At 44.6% G+C, this 20,075-nt stretch overlaps 1 protein-coding gene across 1 annotated transcript in view; it reads left to right on the top strand.

Moving 5' to 3' along the window:
• LOC115481132 (cytochrome P450 2G1-like) overlaps positions 1-20,075 on the top strand; it is a 56,337-nt gene that overhangs the window by 10,482 nt on the left and 25,780 nt on the right. The window contains exons 2-3 of the mRNA XM_030220168.1: positions 6,722-6,884; positions 11,856-12,005. Coding sequence (XP_030076028.1) covers positions 6,722-6,884; positions 11,856-12,005 — 313 coding nt within the window. The remainder of the gene's footprint in view (positions 1-6,721; positions 6,885-11,855; positions 12,006-20,075) is intronic.

Raw genomic sequence — 20,075 nt, 5'->3', positions numbered from 1 at the left:
CCCAGCCCCTAAGTAACAACTCCTCTCTCCCAGAACAGTTCTCAGCCCTCAACCCCCCTGGTCTAGATAGCCCCCCCCCCCCCAGCCTACCTGATATCCCTGGTGGTCCAGTGGGGTCAATGGAGCCAGGAAAGTAAATGGCCAGGTTAATTAGGTGTTTGCTGATGTAAATCTATAACTGGCTCTTGTTCTGAATAGCTTCTCTCTTTATCTCCTAATTGAGGTAACAATCTATTAAATATAAAAGTGAGTGAGACACTACTGGTCTCTAAAGAAACAGATTTCTCATCTATGCACAGAAAAGCAATGCCCTTTTGAAAATAGCTTCATCAAACATACTTTCTTTCACCTGGCAAATACTTTATCACTCTATACACCCAGATATTACTATACCCAACACACCTTTTTTCTTCTAGAAATTCTATATACATACACAATAAATTTAACACACAAGCTTTCTTCGGTTGCAAACTCTTGAAGTGATAATAGAATGGTTAGATGCCATTTACATGTACAGTGCAGTCTCAATTATCTGACATAAACAGGACCAACACATTGTTGGATATGTGAAAAGTTGGATAATATGGAAAACACTGCATAAACCCCTCAAACAATATATAAACAAAGGCGTAGAGTTCACAATTTTCACATTATTAAAATTAACAACACTATAGCATATTCTGAAGCACGAATAGAGTGCTAAAACATAATTACTGTACATGTGTTTGTTCTAAAACAAAGAGTTTTAATAGAAATAAACATGATGATGTCACCCGGGGGGGGGGGGGGGCTGTTAGATATGCTGGATGATTAGATTAGCGAAGGTCAGATGATCAAGACTGTACTACATTTAAAACTGGTGCTGTTTATATGTGTTTGCTATCAGCATGCACTGAGGTGAAGAGGGAGTGCCTTGGTGTGGTTTTTGACAGACCTTAAAATTATATCTGTTTCCTATTTTGCAACAGTGGCGTAGTCAAGGGTGGGTCTGGGTGGGCTCAGGCCCACCCAGTAGCAGCACACCTATGATGTGACTGTCAGGGAGCCCCAAGCCCCACCAGCCAAAAACTCCCAACAACTGTCCCTCTTGCATACATTGTAAATAGCAGATCTTCGCCTGCAGCGAGCAGCAACTGATACAAACTGCTCGCACCATCCCCACAGCCTTCTCTCTGAAGTATTCCAACCTATGCGGCAACAGGAAGTTGCATCATCAGAAGGAAGGCTGTGGGGCCAACATGAGCAGTATATATTAGTTGCTGCTTACTGCCAGTGAAAATCTGCTATTTAACATTTATGCAGGGGAGGGTTACCATTGGGCTCATTTTCGAAAGAGAAGGACGTCCATCTTTTGACATAAAACGCAAGATGGACGTCCTTCTCCCAAAGACGTCCAAATTGGTATAACCGAAACCCGATTTTTGACGAATCCAACTGCAGTCCATCGCAAGGACGTCCAAAGTTCAAGGGGGAGTGTCGGAGGCGTAGAGAAGGCGGAACCTGGGCGTGCCTAACACTTGGACGTCTTTGACCCATAATCGAAAAAAACAAGGATGTCCCTGATGAACACTTGGATGTTTTCACCTGGACGTGATTTTTTAATGAATAAGGCACAAAAAGGTGCCGGAAATGACCAGATGACCACTGGAGAGAATCGGGGATGATCTCCCATTACTCCCCCAGTGGTCACTAACCCCCTCCCACCCTCAAAAAACATCTTTAAAAATATGTTGTGCCAGCCTCTATGCCAGCCTCAGATGTCATACTCAGGTCCATGACAGTGCCTGCAGGTCCCAGGAGCAGTTTTAGTGGGTACTGCAGTGCACTTCAGACAGGCAGACCCAGGCCCATACCTCCCTTACCTGTTACATTTGTGGAGGAAACAGCGAGCTCTACAAAACCCACCACAAACCCACTGTACCCATATACAGGTGCCCCCCTTCACTCGTAAGGGCTATGGTAGTGATGTACAGTTGTGGGTAGTGGGTTTTGGGGGGCTCAGCACACAAGGTAAGGGAGCTATTGTTCCTGGGAGCATTTTATGAACTGCACTGCAGTGCCCCCTAGGGTGCCCAGTTGGTGTCCTGGCATATCAGGGGGACCAGTGCACTACAAATGCTGGCTCCTCCCACGCCCAATTGGACGTTTTTGGCATGGACGTCTTTGGCTTCAAAAATCGCCGAAAGTGAGAAAAGTCCATGTCTAGGGACGTCCAAATCTAGGAATGTCCAAATGTAAGGATTTGGACGTCTCTGACGGTATTTTCGAAACGAAAGATGGACGTCCATCTTGTTTAAAAAATACAGGTTTCCCTGCCCCTGGATTTTGCCGTTTTGCAAGGACGTCCAAGTCGCAACTTGGACGTTTCTTTCGAAAATGCCCCTCCATATGGCTCCAGAAAAAGAAGGACACATTGATCCAGTCTGGGTGTCAATCTGCCCTCCTTTTTCTGGAGCCATATGGTAACCCTAGGTAGGGGGGATGTTTGAGAGACCATATGGCATGCAGGCGAGAGAGGGAGAGACCAACCAGCTTATAATCGAAAGTAATCGCCGGCTATTTCCTGACACAAATCGGGATATGGCCGGCGATTTCGCAAAAGCGGCGAAAAGCGTATAATCGAAAGCTACATTTATGATAGCTTCGCCGCTTTTCCTTCGCCGCACCGCTCCCCTTGCATATGTAGTTTAGCAACATCTACCACTTAGGTATAAAAAACACTCTGGGCGTAAATTAAAAAAAAAAAAAAACACTCTGGGCCTACAGAAAAAATGGGTAGGCACAAAATGTTATTTATTGTTTTATATTTTAATTGAGCATTTGTTGTAAAATTGCAAGAGGATTGTAAAAAAATTGCAAGAGGACCTTACGAGACTAGGAGACTGGGCATCAAAATGGCAGATGACATTTATAATATGAGCAAGTGCAAAGTGATGCATGTGGGAAAGAGGAACCCGAACTATAGCTACATGATGCAAGGTTCCACATTAGGAGTCATTGCCCAGGAAAAGGATCTAGGTGTCATCATTTATGATACGTTGAAAACCTCTGCTCAGTGTGCAGCGGCAGCTAAGAAAGCAAACAGAATGTTAGGTTTTATTAGGAAAGGAACAGAAAACAAAATGAGAATGTTATAACGCCTTTGTATCACTCCATGGAGTGACCGCACCTTGAATACTGTATGCAATTTTGGTCATTACATCTCAAAAAAGATATAGCGGAATTAGAAAGGGTACAGGGAAGGGCGACAAAAATGATAAAGGGGGATGGGACCACTTCCCTATGAGGAAAGGCTAAAGTGGCTTGGGCGCTTCAGCTTGCAGATGAGACAGCTGAGGGGAGATATGATAGAGGTCTATAAAATATTGAGTGGAGTGGAACGGGTAGACATGAATTGCTTGTTTACTCTTTCCAAAAATAGTAGGACTAGGGGGCAGGTAATGAAGCTACTAAGTAGTCAATTTAAAACAAATTAGAGAAAATATTTCTTCACTCAACATGTAATTAAACTCTAGAATTTGTTGCCAGAGAATGTGGTAAATATCAAAGAAACAACTTCTAAACTTAATTAAAATAAGGAGAAAATGACTTCCAAACAATAATAAGAATGATCTTAGAGCATCTTACAGCGCATAGCTGTTTCAAGCTCGAGACCCTTTTCAGTTTTTAATCATTTGTCATACCTCCACCTCCACCAATGCTACTCAATCTAGAAAAATATTGTATCAAAATCATTCAAAAACAAAGAATTTCTCATTTATATTTTCAAACCTTCACATCCCAAATTTAAGGGATTTAGGGGTTTTACTTGACAAAAAATTAACAATGAAAGATCATGTGAGCAAAATTATCAGGGATGTGTACTTTAAATTAAGGTTAATAAGGAGACTAAGGAATCTATTAAAGCCCAATAACTTTAGGACTGTAGTACAAGATTTGATAACACCATGTTTCGATTATGCAAATACACTGCTGTTGGGACTCCAGAAAACATAGATAAAAGCATTGCAGATAGCACAGAATTAGGTAGCCTCAGTACTAACTGGGACAAGCCATTCAGAACAAATCAGTCCTTTACTGTAGAATTTACACTGGCTGTCCATAGAAAAAAAGGACACACTTTAAAATACTTTGTTTGATGTTTAAGAGCTTCAGAAATCCTTTCAACTAAAGTACAGATCTATCAACCGAAAAGATCATTAAGATCAGGATCCAATAATCTGCTGGTTATTCCATCATATCATCTTGTCCTTCTAGAGGAATTTAGACACAGCATTTTTTTTATATTGCTGGACCTACATTATGGAACAATCTCCCTATGAGAATTAGAAATATTACTAATTTCAAACAGTTCAAAAGAGAGCTTAAAACTCTATCGAAAGAGATAGACGTCCAAAAAGTGACATGTCAGTATTTGGACGTTTATCTCACAGAAACGTCCAAATCAGAATTATCAAAACCTCTTTTTGGATGTCTTGTCTCTGAAGTCCATCAGTAGGACATCCAAATCTCAAGGGGGTGTACCGGGGGCGTATTCAAGGCGGGACTTGGGCATTCCTAAGACTTGGACGTCTTTCAACCATAATGGAATAAAGCAAAAATGCCCAGGACTAAAACGTAGACATTTTGAGCCAGACCTGTTTTTATAACGAATAAGGCACAAAAGGTGCCCCATATGACCAGATGTCCACTGGACGGAATCAGGGATGACCTCCCCTTACTCCCCAAGTGGTCACTAACCCCCTCCCCCTCCCAAAAATGTGATGAAAAACATTACTTGCCAGCCTCTGTGTCACCCTTAGATGTTATGCTCAGGTCCATCAGAATAGCATGCAGGTCCCTGGAGTAGTCTAGTAGTGGTGGGTGCAGTGCACTGCAGACAGATGGACCCAGCCTCCTAGTTCTCCCTACCTGTTAAAATTGTGGAGGAAATTGCGAGCCCTCCAAAACTCACTAGAAACCCACCGTACCCACATATAGGTGCCCCCTTCACCTGTAAAGGCTATGGTAGTGGTGTACAGTTGGGGGTAGTGGATTTTGGGTGGATTTTGGAGGGCTTAGCAGACAAAGTAAGGGAGCAATGGTCAAATGTATACCTGGGAGCATTTTATGAAGTCCACTGCAGTGCCTCCTAGGGTGCCATATTGTTGTCCTGGGATGTCATGGGGACTAGTCTATTAGAAATGCTGGCTCCTCCTACATCCCAATGGCTTGATTTGGACAGTTTACACTTGGACATGTTTTTTTTTTTTTTTTTCGAAAATGGCCAAAAAATCACAAAACATTCAAATCACAGGACGTCCATAGTATTTTCGAACGCAAAAGATAGACGTCCATCTAATTCGAAAATGACCTTCTTTCCTGTTCGGAATTTGGACGTCTTTGTAAAACATCCAAATTCTGATTTAGACGTTTCTTTCGGAAATGCCCCTCCACATGAGCTATATGGAATTGCACCTTGATCTGGCACATTCATGTGATTTTTCTGCATTGTTTGTGTATTGTATTATGGGGCCCATTTACTAAGCTGCGTAGACACTTATGCACGCCCAATGTGTGCCAATTTAGAACTACCGCCCAGCTACTGCATGGCCCAGGCAGTAATTTCAGTTTTTACGCACGTTGGAAAATATATTTTATTTTTCGGTGTGCGGCGCTAACCGACTGACAATTACTGCCCAGTTAATGTGTGAGACCTTACCGCTAAGTGAATGGGTGGCAGTAAGGTCTCAGGCCCAAAATGGACGCGCATCAATTTTCATTTTGCCGCATGTCCATTTTCAGCCAAACAAAGAAGCCTTTTTTGCAGGTGCGCTGAAAAATGGACCTGCGGGCGTCCAATACACGTGTCTACAACAGCACAGGCTATTTTTCGGTGCACCTTAGCAAAAGGACCCCTAGGTCTTTTGTTTTATTATGAATGTTCTTACTGTAATCCGTTTAGAACGATGGATAATGCAGACTATAAGTTTTCAGTGCCGTAGCGAGGGCGGCTGACACCCGGGGTGGGTCGCAGCTGCGCACCCCCCCCCCCGGGTGCAGTACGGCGCACCCTTCCCCCCAGAGCGCATCCTCCCCCCCCCCCACCGCCGGAGCGCATTTTTAATTGATTTAAAAGTAACCTGTTCCGGGGCAGAGGGAGCAAGGAACCAATGGAGCAGACACCCCCCCAGTGGCATACACCCGGGGCGGACCGCCCCACCGCCCCCCCCCCTTCCTACGCCACTATAAGTTTTATAATAAATAAACAAAACATACAGGTGGATAGAAAGTACAAATAATGCACTTATTAAAGAAGATATTTAGCTCTGTACCCCATTTGAACCACCCGACGCTCACAAAATCCAAAGAGCATTTTAGTGGTAAACCTGCTTCCGGAGTTATATCAGCCAAAATACAGTCAAATATGCACCAATGGAGCTGTTACATCTGCACCAGGATACCTGTTTTCCGTGTTCTCCAGCAGCATTTCATGCCAGAACTAACTGTTTGTGTTATTTTCCACTTGAACATGATTCTCCCCAATCATGGCGCATTAATAAATTGGCTTATGTTAACCATTAACACGCGGTATGGTTCAGTTTATCAGGGCTCAGGTCCCACCCTCATCTATGATTCCACATAGGTCTTACCGGTAAATAGTAGGAGTGTGACTTTACGATAATATATCTGGAATCTTCTTGTCATCTGGTAATTCTGTTTTGTATTCCATTCACTGCAGCTAAATGAAAAATATGGTCCCCTTTTCACTGTTTATTTTGGGCCTCGTCGGGTGGTGGTACTATGTGGATATGAGGTTGTGAAAGAAGCTCTAATTGACCAAGGAGATGACTTTCTTTCCAGAGGAGAGGCTCCAGTATTTGACAGGATCTTTCAAGGTTATGGTGAGTAATAATTACATAAACAATAATAATTGTCTTAGGATACAAAGGGGTCCTTTTACTAAGGTGTACTGAAAAATGGCCTACGCTAGTGTAGGTGTATGTTTTGGACGCGCCCAGATCCATTTTACAGTGCGCCTGTAAAAAAAGGCCTCTTTTTTTGGCAGAAAATGGATGTGCAGTGACAAGAGAATTGGCGCGTGTCCATTTTGGTGCTGAGACCTTACTGTCACCCATTCACTTAGCGGTAAGGCCTCACATGTTAACTGGGCGATAATCATCAGCACGGGTATAATGCCGATTACCACCCGGTTAGCGCTACACGCCAGAAAATAAAATATATTTTCCAGCACGCATAGTAGATGTGTGTAAAAAATAAAATTACCACCTGGGCGGTAGTTCTGAATTGGCACGCATTGGGCATGTGGAAGCGCCTACGCGACTTAGTAAAAGGGCCCCAAAATCTTTAAGTACAATAGTATCCAGGGACGTAGCTAAGTGGGGCCAAGGGGGCATGGGCCCCCATAGATTTGGCCCTGGACCCCCTGCCGCCTACCCTCTCGACCCCCCTCCCGCCGCCAACACTCCCCCGCCGCTGTCACTGTCGGGTACCTTTGCTGGCGAGGGTCCTCAACCCCCGCCAGCTGAAGTCCTCTTCTCCGGCGCGGCCGCGTTGCTGATATAAAAGCAAGGGTTCTGTTTCTGTGAGTCTGACGTCCTGCACATACAACGTACAACATACAATGTGCAGGACGTCAGACTCACAGAAACAGAAGCCTTGGTTGCAGATCAGCAATGCGGCCGTGCCGGAGAAGAGGACTTCGGATGGCGGGGGTTGGGGACCCCCACCAGCAAAGGTACCCGATGGCGATGGTGGGTTGGCGGCGGCAGGAAGGGGGGGATCAATAGGGTTGATGCCGGGGGGGGGGGGGGGGGGGTTATCAAAGGTGGTAGTGGCAGCGGTGGCAGGGGGGGGGTCAAAAATTGAAGGGAGGGTGGCGGTGTGGGGGGGGGGGGTAAAATGTGCCCCCTCACCTCGGGCTCTGGACCCCCCTCCTGCCGAAGTCTGGCTACGCCCCTGAAAGTAACCAAATGTCTTTGTATATGTAAATGGTGCTCAGTGCCTCAGAAGCAATTAACTGGTAGTCTCAGTCCAATTTCCATACAGTGTTTACTTTTACTGTCCTATCAAATAACACCAATTGGCAGTGGTTTGAGTTAAAAATCTTTTGGACTGAATGGAAATGGAAAGAATTCATCCCTTCACAACTGATTGTTATTGTTAATCAGGTCCTGTTCATACTACTACTTGCTGTTTATATAGCTCTACTAGTGCTGTACATGAAACAAGTAACAGACAATCCCTGCTCAACAGAGTTTATAATCCAACGAAGAGAGACAAACAGGACAAATAAGGAATTAGGGCAGTGGAGGCGGTGCATGCAACTCTCTCTCATGAATATTTATTGTGGGTATCCTAAAAACCTGATTGGCTGGGGTGCCTCCAGGGCCAGGATTGGGAGCCACTGGATTAGGGAATTACTTATGGTGGGAAAGATAAAATAGACATGGGTACTAAACAAGTGAATAGGAGTTAAAAGCAGCCTCAAACAGGTGGGCATTTAGCCTGGATTTGAATACAGCCAGAGATGGAGTTTGACATACTGACTCAGGAAGTCTATTCCAGGCATACAGTGCAGCAAGATAACAGGAAAGGAGTCTGGAGTTGGCAGTGGAGGAGAAGGGTGCAGATAAGAGAGATTTACCAGATGAATGGCGTTTCCAGGGAGGAGTATAGGGAGAGATAAAAGTGGAGAGGTACTGAGGAGCTGCAGAGTGAATGCACTTGCAAGTCAATGAAGAGATTTGAGGAGAGGGCTAATATGAGCATAGTGACACTAGTGGAATATAAGTCATGCAACAGAATTGAATGGATTGAAGGTGAGAGGGATGGCTTAGTGGGAGACCTGTGAAAAGCAAGTTGCATTAGTCTAAGTGTGAGGTGATAAGAGTATGGATAAAGGTTTTGGTAATGTGCTCAGAAAGGAAGGGATACATTTTGGTGATGTTATAGAGAAAGAAATGACAGGTTGTTGGATACGTGTAGAGAAAGAAAGAGAGAGAGAGAGAGAGAGAGAGAGGAGTCAAAGAGAACCTCAATGTTACAAACTGATGAGATAGGGAGGATGAGAGTGTTATCCACAGCGATCGAGAATGGGGGAAGAGAAGAGATGGGTTTAGGGGGAAAGATAAGAAGCTCAGACTTGGCCACGTTTAGTTTCAGATGTCTGTGAGACATCCAGGCAGCAATGTCAGACAGGCAGACTGAGTCTTGGGTCTGGATTTCTGGAATTTCTGGTGTTGAGAGTTAGATCTGGGAGTCATCAGCATAAAGATGATACTGAAATCTATGGGAGGAGATCAGAGGATCAAGGAAATAAGTATAGATGAAGAAAAGAATAGATACCAAGACAAAGCCCTGAGGTACACCAACTGATAATGGAATAGAAGTGGAGGAGGATCCATCACAGCATACACTACAAGTGCGATGAGAAAGCTAAGAAGGAAATAAAGAAAAAACAGAGCCCCAAAATTCAAGTGAGGACAGCCTATCAAAGAGTAAGTAGTGATCAACAGTGTCAAAAGCAGCAGATAGATCGAGAAGGATGAGGATAGAATAGAGACCTTTGGGTATGGCCAGGAACAGGACATTGGAAACTTTAGCAAGGGCTGTTTCAGTTGAATGAAGAGGCCGAAAGCCATATTCAAGTGGATCAAGAATAGCTCAAGATGAAAGAAAGTCAAGACAACAGCGGTGAACAGCACGTTCAAGTAGCCTGGATAAGAAAGGGGCAATAGTTGGAAGGGCAGGTAGGGTCCAATGAAGGTTTTTGAGGAATAATGTAATTGCAGCATATTTGAAGGCATCAGGAACAGTTGCACTGGAAAGTGAAAGATTGAGGATATGACAGATAGAAGGGACAATAGGAGAGATAGTGCTGAGTAAATGGGTGGGAATAGGATCAGAGGAACAGGTAGTAGTCAGTTTGGAGGAGGTAAGAAAATGTCCAGTTTCCTTTTCAGTTATTTCAGAAAAGGTGGCAAGGGTTGAAGGAGGGTTGACAGAATGGACTGGGGGAAGGAGAGGTGGAGGTGACTTGGTTGAGAACTCAAGGTTAATCTTGTGAACCTTGCCATGAAAGTACTCAGCCATATGTCTGTGGTGAAAGTGAAAGGGGGAGTTGGAGGTGAAGGCACTATGAGTAGAGAGTTCAGTATGGCAAAGAGACATCAAGGATTTGAGCCAAGAGAGTTTGTCAATTGGATGCAGTAGTCTTGTTTGGCAAGTGAAAGAGCAGATTGGAAGGAGGTCAGCAAGAATTTGAAATGAATGAAGTCAGCATGGGCACAGGATTTTATCCAAAGGTGTTCAGAAGATCAGGCACAGGAACATAGGTAGAGAATTCTAGAGATTAGCCAAGGTTGAGGTTTGTTACACCTTACAGAATGGGAAATGGGAGGAGTAAGAGTATCCAGAGCAGAAGAGAGAATAGGAAAAGACAACCTCATTGACAAACTTGGATAATATAGTGGTTAAGAAGAGGAATGAAACACTGGTGGAGAGAGTACAAGGGTCAATAGCCTGAAGATTCCTAAATGTATTGGTGGAGATTGGATGGGATTGGGGGGAGGAGGGTGATTGTGAAAGTTATTGATGGTGGTCAGAGAGGGGAAGAACTGAGGAGCAGAAATTGAAGAGTGAGCAGTTGGAGAAGAAGACAAGTTCAAGACAGCGGCCATTCTGGTGAGTAGGGGTAGTAGAGCACAGCTAAAGATTAAAAGAGGATATTAAATTGAGAAACTGAGAGACATTAGAGTCAGAGGGACCATAAGCATGAATGTTAAAATTCCCAAGAATGATGGATGGAGATGAAAGTTCGAGAAAGAAGAAAGGTCAGGAGTCAAAGTCAGTGGGAAAGGAAGAAAGGGACTTATCAGGAGGGTCAATAAATGACTGCTACTTGGAGATGTAGAGGAGTGAATAGATGGATGGAGTGAACTTTGAAGGAAGAAAAACAGTGAGACTGAGGTGGAAAAAGAGGTTGAAATTTACAAGAGGGTGAGATTAGCAGTCAAATATCACCTCTGTGGCCAACCGGGCGAGGTGTGTGGGAGAAAAGGTAACCTCCATGACACAGGGCAGCAGTTGAAGTAGAGTCTTCAGGCAAAGCCAAGTCTCAGTTAGTACAAGCAGATGAAGAGTTTTTGAGATAAAGAGGTTGTGGATGTAGGCAAGCTTGTTGGAGACAGAGCGGGCATTCCACAGGGCACATGAGAAAGGCAGAGAAGAAGAGGAAAGGAGAGGAACAGAAATAAGATTGGAGACATTGGGGTTTAACCTGCACAAGTAGGGTGAGAGCTGATTTGGAGAACCATGATTGGGATTGATATCCCCAGCAAAGAGCAGGAGAAAAGTACATAGACGAGTAGGAGAGGCATAATGACAGCATCGAAGATGAGTTGCACTCAGACAGAATGGAGATAGTTGAATGAATCGAAGAAAATGTTGAAGATTGAGAGCTGATAAGAAGGGACAATACAAAAGGGACAGTGAGGTGATGAATGCAGAAGGTGGGCGATGCGGTCCTGAGGTATGCAGTAGTTTCAGATGGAGAAAGAGATTGGGAAAAGACAGTATCAAGAAGAGAAACTATACTGGAGCTATTGGGAATAGGAGAACAGAAAATAAAAACCTGTAGAGATAAAATGTTTCACATGCCTGATGGTGCACGGCACCTGAACTTGAAGTCCTGAGTGGATTGGGATGCACCTTGGAGTCACCTCGGAGAATGCTGGGAGGATTATGAAGATAGGCTGCAAGACCTCCACAGCACAATAAGCATCATTAGCATTGAAATGAAGATAGATGTAACCTGTTCACTAACTTCCTTCTGTTTTGGTATCTCTTCTCAGGAGTAGGTATGAGTAATGGAGAGAGATGGAAGAAGCTTCGACAATTTTCTATTATGACCCTAAGGAACTTTGGGATGGGGAAAAGGAGCCTGGAGGAGCGGATCCAAGAAGAGGTCCAATATTTGATGAAAGAGTTCAAGAAAAAGAAACGTTTGTATAAATATTTCAAGTTTCTAAGCTCAGAAAGGCAAAGAAAAACTTCACAACACCTATGTATTTGTTTATTATCCAGGCGAATAGTGTAATGTCAAACTATAGCAGGAATTCTCAACCCAGTCTTCAGGACACATGTGGAAGAGCATTTCCTATAAGTCCAGCTCTGGATGTTTTGCAAAACTTCAATCTTTTTTTTTTTTAATGGCCAAATACTAGATGTTTTTGTACTGTATGTGTCTATCTTTTTGGTCCATTTTCAAGGAAAAAAAACAATACAAGTGAAAAACATATAAAATCAAGCCATTGGGATATAAGAGGAGCCAGCATTCTTAGTAGACTGGCCACACAGACATCCCAGGAGAGCAAGGTGCACTGCAGTGGACTTAATATAAAAGCTCCGAGGTATACATCTCAATGTTACCCCCTTACATTGTATGGTGAACCCGCCAAAACCCCCCAAAAACCTACTGTCCCCAACTGTACAACATTACAATAGTCCTTATGGCTGAAGGGGTAACCTATATGTGGCTACAGTAGGTGTTTGGTGAGTGTGGGAGGGCTCACACTTTCCACCACAAGTGTAACAGGTAGAGTGGGATTTGGGCCTGGGTCATCATCTCTAGAGTGCACTGCACTGACCACTAGACTACTCCAGGGACCTGCTTGCTGCTGTAATAGAACTGGACATAACATCTGAAGCTGTCATAGAGGCTGGTATGTAATGTTTCTTTCACATCTTTGGGAATAAGGAGGGATCATGTCTTAATCCCTCCATCTGGTCATTTAGAACACCTTTTTGTGCCTTATTCATAAAAAAAAAAACAGGTTTATACCAGGGGCGTATCTGGACTTCACCGTTAGGGGGGTCTAGAGCCGAGGTGAGGGGGCACATTTTAGCCCCCCCACCCCCCGGTGCCATTGCCGACACCTCCTGCCGCCGCCAGAACCACCTCCAACAACTGTGGCCTGCCCGCCGTGACGTCGCCTACCTTTGCTGGAGGGGGACCCCAACCCCCGCCAGCCGAAGTCTTCTTGCTTCGTTTGGTTTCTGAGTCTGTCTTACGTCCAGCAAAGGTACTAGACGGCGACGGCAGGTTGACGGCGGGTTGGCGGCGGGAGGGGGGTTGAGAGGGTCGTTGGCAGGGGGGGTCCAGGGCCAAATCTATGGGGGCTCTGGCCCCCGTGGTCCCATAGCAGCTACGCCCCTGGTTTGTACCAAAACATTGAAATTGTAGCCCTGGACATTTTTGCTTCGTTCTATTATGGCAGCAAAATATGTCCAAATGTTAGGAACCCCAACACACCCCCAGCATGCCCCCTTGTGATTTGGATGCACTGCAGATCAACTGCATAGATAAATGTTTGCAATATAGGTTTTGATAATAACAATTTGGATGCTTTGAGAAGAAATGCGTCCAAATGCCACTTTATACCATTTTTTAGATGTTTTTCTCTTTTGAAAATATGTCCCTTAGTCAGCCAGGTTTTCAGGACACCCACAATGAATAACATGAGATACATTTGCATGCATTACCTCCATTGTATGAAAATCTATCTCATGCATATTTATTGTGGACATCCTGAAAACCTGACTGACTAGCAGGCTTATTTTCGAAAGGGAAGGACGCCCATCTTCCGATACAAATTGGGAGATGGACGTCCTTCTCCCGAGGTCGCCCAAATCAGCATAATCGAAAGCCAATTTTTTGCATCCTCAACTGCTTTCCGTCATGGGGATGACCAAAGTTCACGGGGGTGTTTCGGCAGTGTACCAAAGGCAGGACAGGGCGTGGTTAAGAGATGGGCATCCTCGGCCAATAATGGAAAAAAGAAGGGCGTCCCTCACGAGCATTTGGTCGACTTTACTTGGTCCCTTTTTTTTCACGACCAAGCCTCGGAAAGGTGCCCGAACTGACCAGATGACCACCAGAGGGAATCGGGGATCACCGCCCCTTACTCCCCCAGTGGTCACCAACCCCCTCCTACCCTAAAAAAAAAATATTATAAAACATTTTTTCCAGCCTCTATGCCAACCTCAAATGTCATAACCCGCTCCATCACAGCAGTATGCAGGTCCCTGGAGTAGCTTTTAGTGGGTGCAGTGCACTTCTGGCAGGCGGACCCAGGCCCATCCCCCCCCCCCCCACCTGTTACACTTTTGGTGGTAAATGGGAGCCCTCCAAAACCCACCTGAAACCCACTGTACCAACATGTAGCTGCCCCCCCTTCATCCCTAAGGGCTATGGTAGTGGTGTACAGTTGTGGGGAGTGGGTTTGGGGGGGGGGGCTCAGTACCCAAGTTAAGGGAGCTATGCACCTAGGAGCAATTTCTGAAGTCCACTGCAGTGCCCCCTAGGGTGCCCAGTTGGTGTGCTGGCATGTGAGGAGGACCAGTGCACTACGAATGCTGGCTCCTCCCATGACCTAATGTCTTGGATTTGGTCGTTTTTGAGATGGGCGTTCTCGGTTTCCATTATGACCGAAAACCGGGGATGATCATCTCTAAGGTCGACCATCTCAACATTTGGGTCGACCATCTCTAAGGTCGACCTAAATGTTGAGATTTGGGCGTCCCCAACCGTATTATCAAAACGAAAGATGAACGTCCATCTTGTTTCGATAATACAGGTTTCCCCGCCCCTTTGCCGGAACGTCCTTAGAGATTGATGCCCTTAGAGATGGTCGTCCCCATTCGATTATGCCCCTCTGGGTGTGTCCTGAGGACTGGGTTGAGAACCCCTGATCTATAGCTAGAATGAGTTGATCGTGGTTTTAACCACACCTTGATTAGAACAGTATTTCCCAAGTCGACCTTGGAGTATTCCCTTACCAGTCAGGTTTTCAGGATATCCACAACGAATATGCATGAAAGAGATTTGCAGACAGTGGAGGCAGTGTATGCAAATCAATCGTATGCATATTCATTGTGGATAACTTGAAAACCTGACTAGTAAGGGAGTACTCCAGGACCGACTTGGGAAACACTGGTTTAGAATACTGATCAAAGTGATGATTAAGATTAGGTAATGGCAATGATTAGTAGTGAATTCATCAACACTCAACAACATAAAATGTATATTGGCCTTTTCTCACAAGAATGTCATTAAGGCCAAATCTTCTCTCATAAACAGTGCTGAGCTAATATAATTCAAATAACTAAAATGTTAAGTGAAAGAACTTCAATATGCTTTGCTTACTGGATTTCATAGTTGGCATCTACTATAATAAAACTCACCCTCAACGTTCTATTTGCACTGACGTCACTGAAGCCAGGTTCGTAAGTTCGAAGCTCTGAAGCCACAGAAAATCACAGTCTGTGGGCCCCGCCCTCGCGTCAAACGTTATGACGTTGAGGGCGGAGCACATTCTCAGCTCCAACGTTGTACTGCACTGTAGCTCTCGCACGGAGGCTGCAGGGGGGCCGGCGACACATGGAGACACAAAGGGACGGAGGGGAGCCTTGCTAGCGCCAGTTTCATTGCGATTTGAAACGGGCCTTCGTTACTAGTAATAGTATAATCTCATCATTAGTCCATGTGATTATGACTCTGCTCAAGTGTCCATAACTGTGCTTTACTTCACCATCAACTTTGAAGTGCTTTACTTTTTCATTTAGTTTAAAAAATAATCTCAAAGTCTCATAAATTTTCGAGTGTCACAGCCCTGCATGAGGAGATATTTGATGTCTCTCTTTCAGCTCATTTGTATCCAAAGTGGCCCCAACTTAAAAATGAACAAAAACCACTGGCATAAGTTGTCTCTATGACTATCAATAGAAATCAAACAAAATAAAACATGGAAAAGAAAATAAGATGATACCTTTTTTATTGGACATAACTTAATACATTTCTTGATTAGCTTTTGAAGGTTGCCCTTCTTCTCTATGACTAGAAAGACCCCACACCCACAATCAACTAAACAGTCACCCTATCACCAGTGCTCTGTGAAGGAACTTAGCATATTCTTGACAGAAATTTAGAAAAAAAAAATTGGGACCTTCAGAAGCAGCTCTCAAGTTTTATTCAGTGCCTAACAGAAACCCCAGTCTGCTAAATTTCCTCATCGGTTTTGTTTTTCATATAACAATATTATAGCAATCTTTATTCATCTTCATACTTCACACTTTATATTGCTTTGAACAAACAGTTCAAATAAGTAAAGCTTGAAACATGTAAGATCAAAGTAGTAGCAGTGAATAGCAATTATCCGGCCTATTTTTAAAGCAATTTGAGCGGGCAGGACAGGCTTCAGTCTCCTTAAATCACCTAGGGCCACCAACTACCAATAACCAGTGGCACTTAACTGGGCAGTTCTGCTGAATATCAGTTCTGACTAGTCACAAAAATAAATGAGCAGGTCAGGAGCAGTACAGGAGGTGATATAGGGTTGAAGCCGGTACTTATGCGGGTACTTGCAATATTTAATGCCACGACCTGCTGTGCAAGTGCCAACACAGAATGTCGGCTGAGACCTGCATAACATTTTTTTCTTCCCCCTAACCCGAGCCCCTGAAGCAGCCCCTCTCCTTCTGGACACTCACCCTCCAGCCTGCAACATTACCAATCCCCTCACCCCTAGAACTTCTCCCCCACCAGGCCTATCTGCTATCCCTGGTGGTCCAATGGGGACAATGGAGGCAGGAGCAAAGTCCATTCACTCCTGCCCCTTTTGGATGCCTTAAAAACATGGCTTCTGTGACCTCTCACAGCAGCCTGGTGATGCTACACCATGAAGAAGTCCCACCACCACCCCCAGAACATTCCACTGCCACCACAAACCTCCCTGCAGTCTAGGTAGGCCTCTTTTAGCTTCACTCTTACCCCCAACAACCCCCATGGACCACCAGGGACATTAGGTAGGCCCGGGGGGGTGCCTACCTAGACTGCAGGGAGGTTGGGTGGGGGGCATTTTCATGGTGGCAGGCTGGGGGAAGGGGTAAGGGGAGAAAAGAAGGGGATTTTATTGGGGGTTCAGGATGGGGAACAGGAGGCTTTAAAAGGCAAAAAAAAGTTATGCGGATGACGGCCAATATTCAACTGGCAGCTGTGTAGCTAAGCGGTAGATTTAGGATAGCTTTTGAGCTGTCCTAAATTCACCCACTTAGCTATGCGAGTGCCAGCACTGATTATTGCCAGCAACTGCATAACCTTGGGCTCCTCCCAAAAGCCACCCTCTGTACTGCCGCTGACCTGCCCATTTTTTTTATAGGTGGTCAGGTGATATTCAGCAGCACTGCCCAATTTAGAGGATAGGCTGACACAGGTGATTTAAGCAGGCAGACCCTCTCCTTCCCATTTAAGTTGCTTTAAATATCAGCCAGTTTGAGTTTTTCTCATATTTCTTTCAACCCTCTGGAGGGGTCATGCAAATATGCATTCTTTAATCCCTTTACATGTTCAGCTGATTCGCTTCTCAGCCATCATATCATCAGATTCATCTCTTCCTTTGGGGTGGGCTTCATAATTTCTATTGCATTCTTAAAGTCAGATCTCCATCCCTTGTAACTTTCAGGATGATCCTTGATCTGGGTAAGCCCCATAGTCACTAGGGCTTTGTGAGTTATATACATTGTCAACTCTTCCTTTTTTGAAATTTCAAGTGGAGACTTGCTCTTTGGATGGACAGTGGAAGCCATTTCTGACTGGCTATTGGCTTTGCACAGTGGTGTGGGGTGTAGCTGCTTAGATGCCTCCTGCTTAAGCAAAGGATGTTTAGCTGATGCCTTCTCTGAGATCAACTGCTGAACTCTTTCTTGTGCTCAGTCTTTTTATAGCACTGGAATCTGTGACTGAAGTGAAGCGTCTACTTTAGTGTGTATACCTGGAGAATGAGCCAGTGGCAGTACATCTGTATGCATGCAAGCATGTGGATCACTGTGGTGACAGTTGGTTTCCATGGCATGCTGTTCCTTAGGCTTGCTTCTTTCCAGGGGCGTAGCCAGACAACAGATTTTGGGTGGGCCTAGGCAAGAAGTGGGTGGGCACCAAGTGTTTTCCTCCGTCCCAACCACCACCAAAAAAAATACCTCAGCTGGCGGGGAAATGCTTCTTTCCACCTTGACAGTCTGCAGCAGGCATGTACTGAAAACAGAGCATGCGCAGGTGCCAGTATTGTGGAGAGTAGCGTTTTCATTACCATCAGGGGAAAGTTTTCAGCTGGCCGAGCTTGGGATCCCCACCAGCTACCACAAAACATGTGCTACTGTTGGGTGGGCCTAAATAGGTGGGTCCCGGCCCACCTGTGGCTACGCCACTGCTTCTTTCAGGAAAGATAGTCACTGGTGAAGAGGGGCATTCTTTCCCAGAATCCAAGGAATCCTCTGAGTCACTGCTTTCGACTCCTAACCATGACTCTCTTACTCAGTACCCTCACTTAATGCCCTATCCTTTATCCTCACCTCTTTATTCCCCTACCCTTAATTGTTCTGTCTGTCTCATGTTTTATCTAGATTGTAAGCTCTTTGAGCAGGGACTGTCTTTTTTTGTGTATGGTGTGCAGCGCTGCGTATGCCTTGTAGCGCTATAAAAATGATAAGTAGTAGTAGTAGTAGGAGTCACTGTTTACTACTATGTACTGAATCATGAACCGTTACATAATCTTTGGTTTGCTATGCAGGATCTGCGGAGGTGATGTGGCTGAGCTGGCTCTCCCTGCCATCTTGTTTTTATATCTGCTTCAAGAACCTTAACTTGGGCCTCAATGGCAGCGGCTTCCTTTTTTTGCTATGGCATTTCCATAATTTAGCTTTCAGTAGTGGCTTCCACCTTTGCTAGATCAGCTTTCTTGTATGCAGAAGCAGCAGCAGTGGCAGCAGCATTAGCAGCTTGCCTTCTTTTCCTCCTCTTCTAGTCTGTGCTTCTCTAGCCTCTAGCTTCAGGGCTTCATGTTGTTGACTGCAAAGAGCATGTAACGTAGCAGCTTCTGCATTTGTACCCCACACTTCATGGCAGGCTCAATGCGGCTTACATGGGGCAATGGAGGGTTAAGTGACTTGCCCAGAGTCACAAGGAGCTGCCTGTGCCTGAAGTGGGACTTGAACTCAGTTATTCCTCAGTTCCCCAGGACCAAAGTCCACCACCCTAACCACTAGGCCACTCCTCCACTCCACAATCTGATGGCAATTGAATTTGTGTTGGATTGGTGTGAATGGCTTGATTTATATGACTTTGAAGATTTTGAGGATCTAGAGTTGTGCTTAGAGGTGGTAAAATGTTGTAATGTATTGTCTCTTAATTCTGTGTTTTTAATTGCATTTGTTACCATGCTCTAGCATGACAGATCTGTAACTTGTTGTTTCTCTTTGGGCTAAGCTTTCTTCTGTATTTGTTCTACTTAGGAATTGACAGTACTCTTCTGACTTCTGCTAGTATTGCTTATAACTTAACTGCAGTTGTGGTGTATTGAGATTGCTAGCTTTACCTTTCCTTGAAACTGCCAGTCTGAAATGGCATAAGTCATGACAGAAAATTGTAAGCCACATTGAGCCTGCAAATAGGTGGGAAAATGTGGGATATAAATGCAATAAATAAATGAATAAATATCTTGCTCCACTGTAAGTCAGCGCTTATCCAAAAGAAAAAAGGTATCTGCCTACTTCTGCTTCATAATTTTCTTTGCTTTTCCAGTATGCTTTTGTGTTCTTCTGAACCTTTCAGGATTTTTCTTGCCCCAGAATGTGCTGCATTTGAAATGCCTTCTGATTCAGTATGAATATTTCGCTCAATCAGTCCAGTGACCTCACTTATTTTGTTTTCTTTTGACTGGGCCATAACTTTTACAAAAGGCTTTGAGAGGTCAGTGAGCAAACTGTGACTCTGTGCCAAAATTATTTTCTTTTTTTCCTTAGACCTGGCAGCACTGAGATAAAATGGAGGGGTGGAAGGGGGAGGGGATGCAGTATACCCTTATAAGAAGGAAAAAAAATTTTTTTTCTATTACCGCACAGCAGCTGACTGATCTTGTAACAACTAGGCACAGCTCTGCACCACTGTTTGCTCTTGCTTCTGCTTTTCCATGATCACTATAGTAGGCTCTAACATTCTCAAATGCGCACTGAAAATGTCT

Source organism: Microcaecilia unicolor, chromosome 11 (assembly GCF_901765095.1).
Source record: "Microcaecilia unicolor chromosome 11, aMicUni1.1, whole genome shotgun sequence".
NCBI classification, from domain to species: Eukaryota; Metazoa; Chordata; class Amphibia; order Gymnophiona; family Siphonopidae; genus Microcaecilia; species Microcaecilia unicolor.
This window is presented reverse-complemented; position numbering and strand designations above follow the sequence as displayed.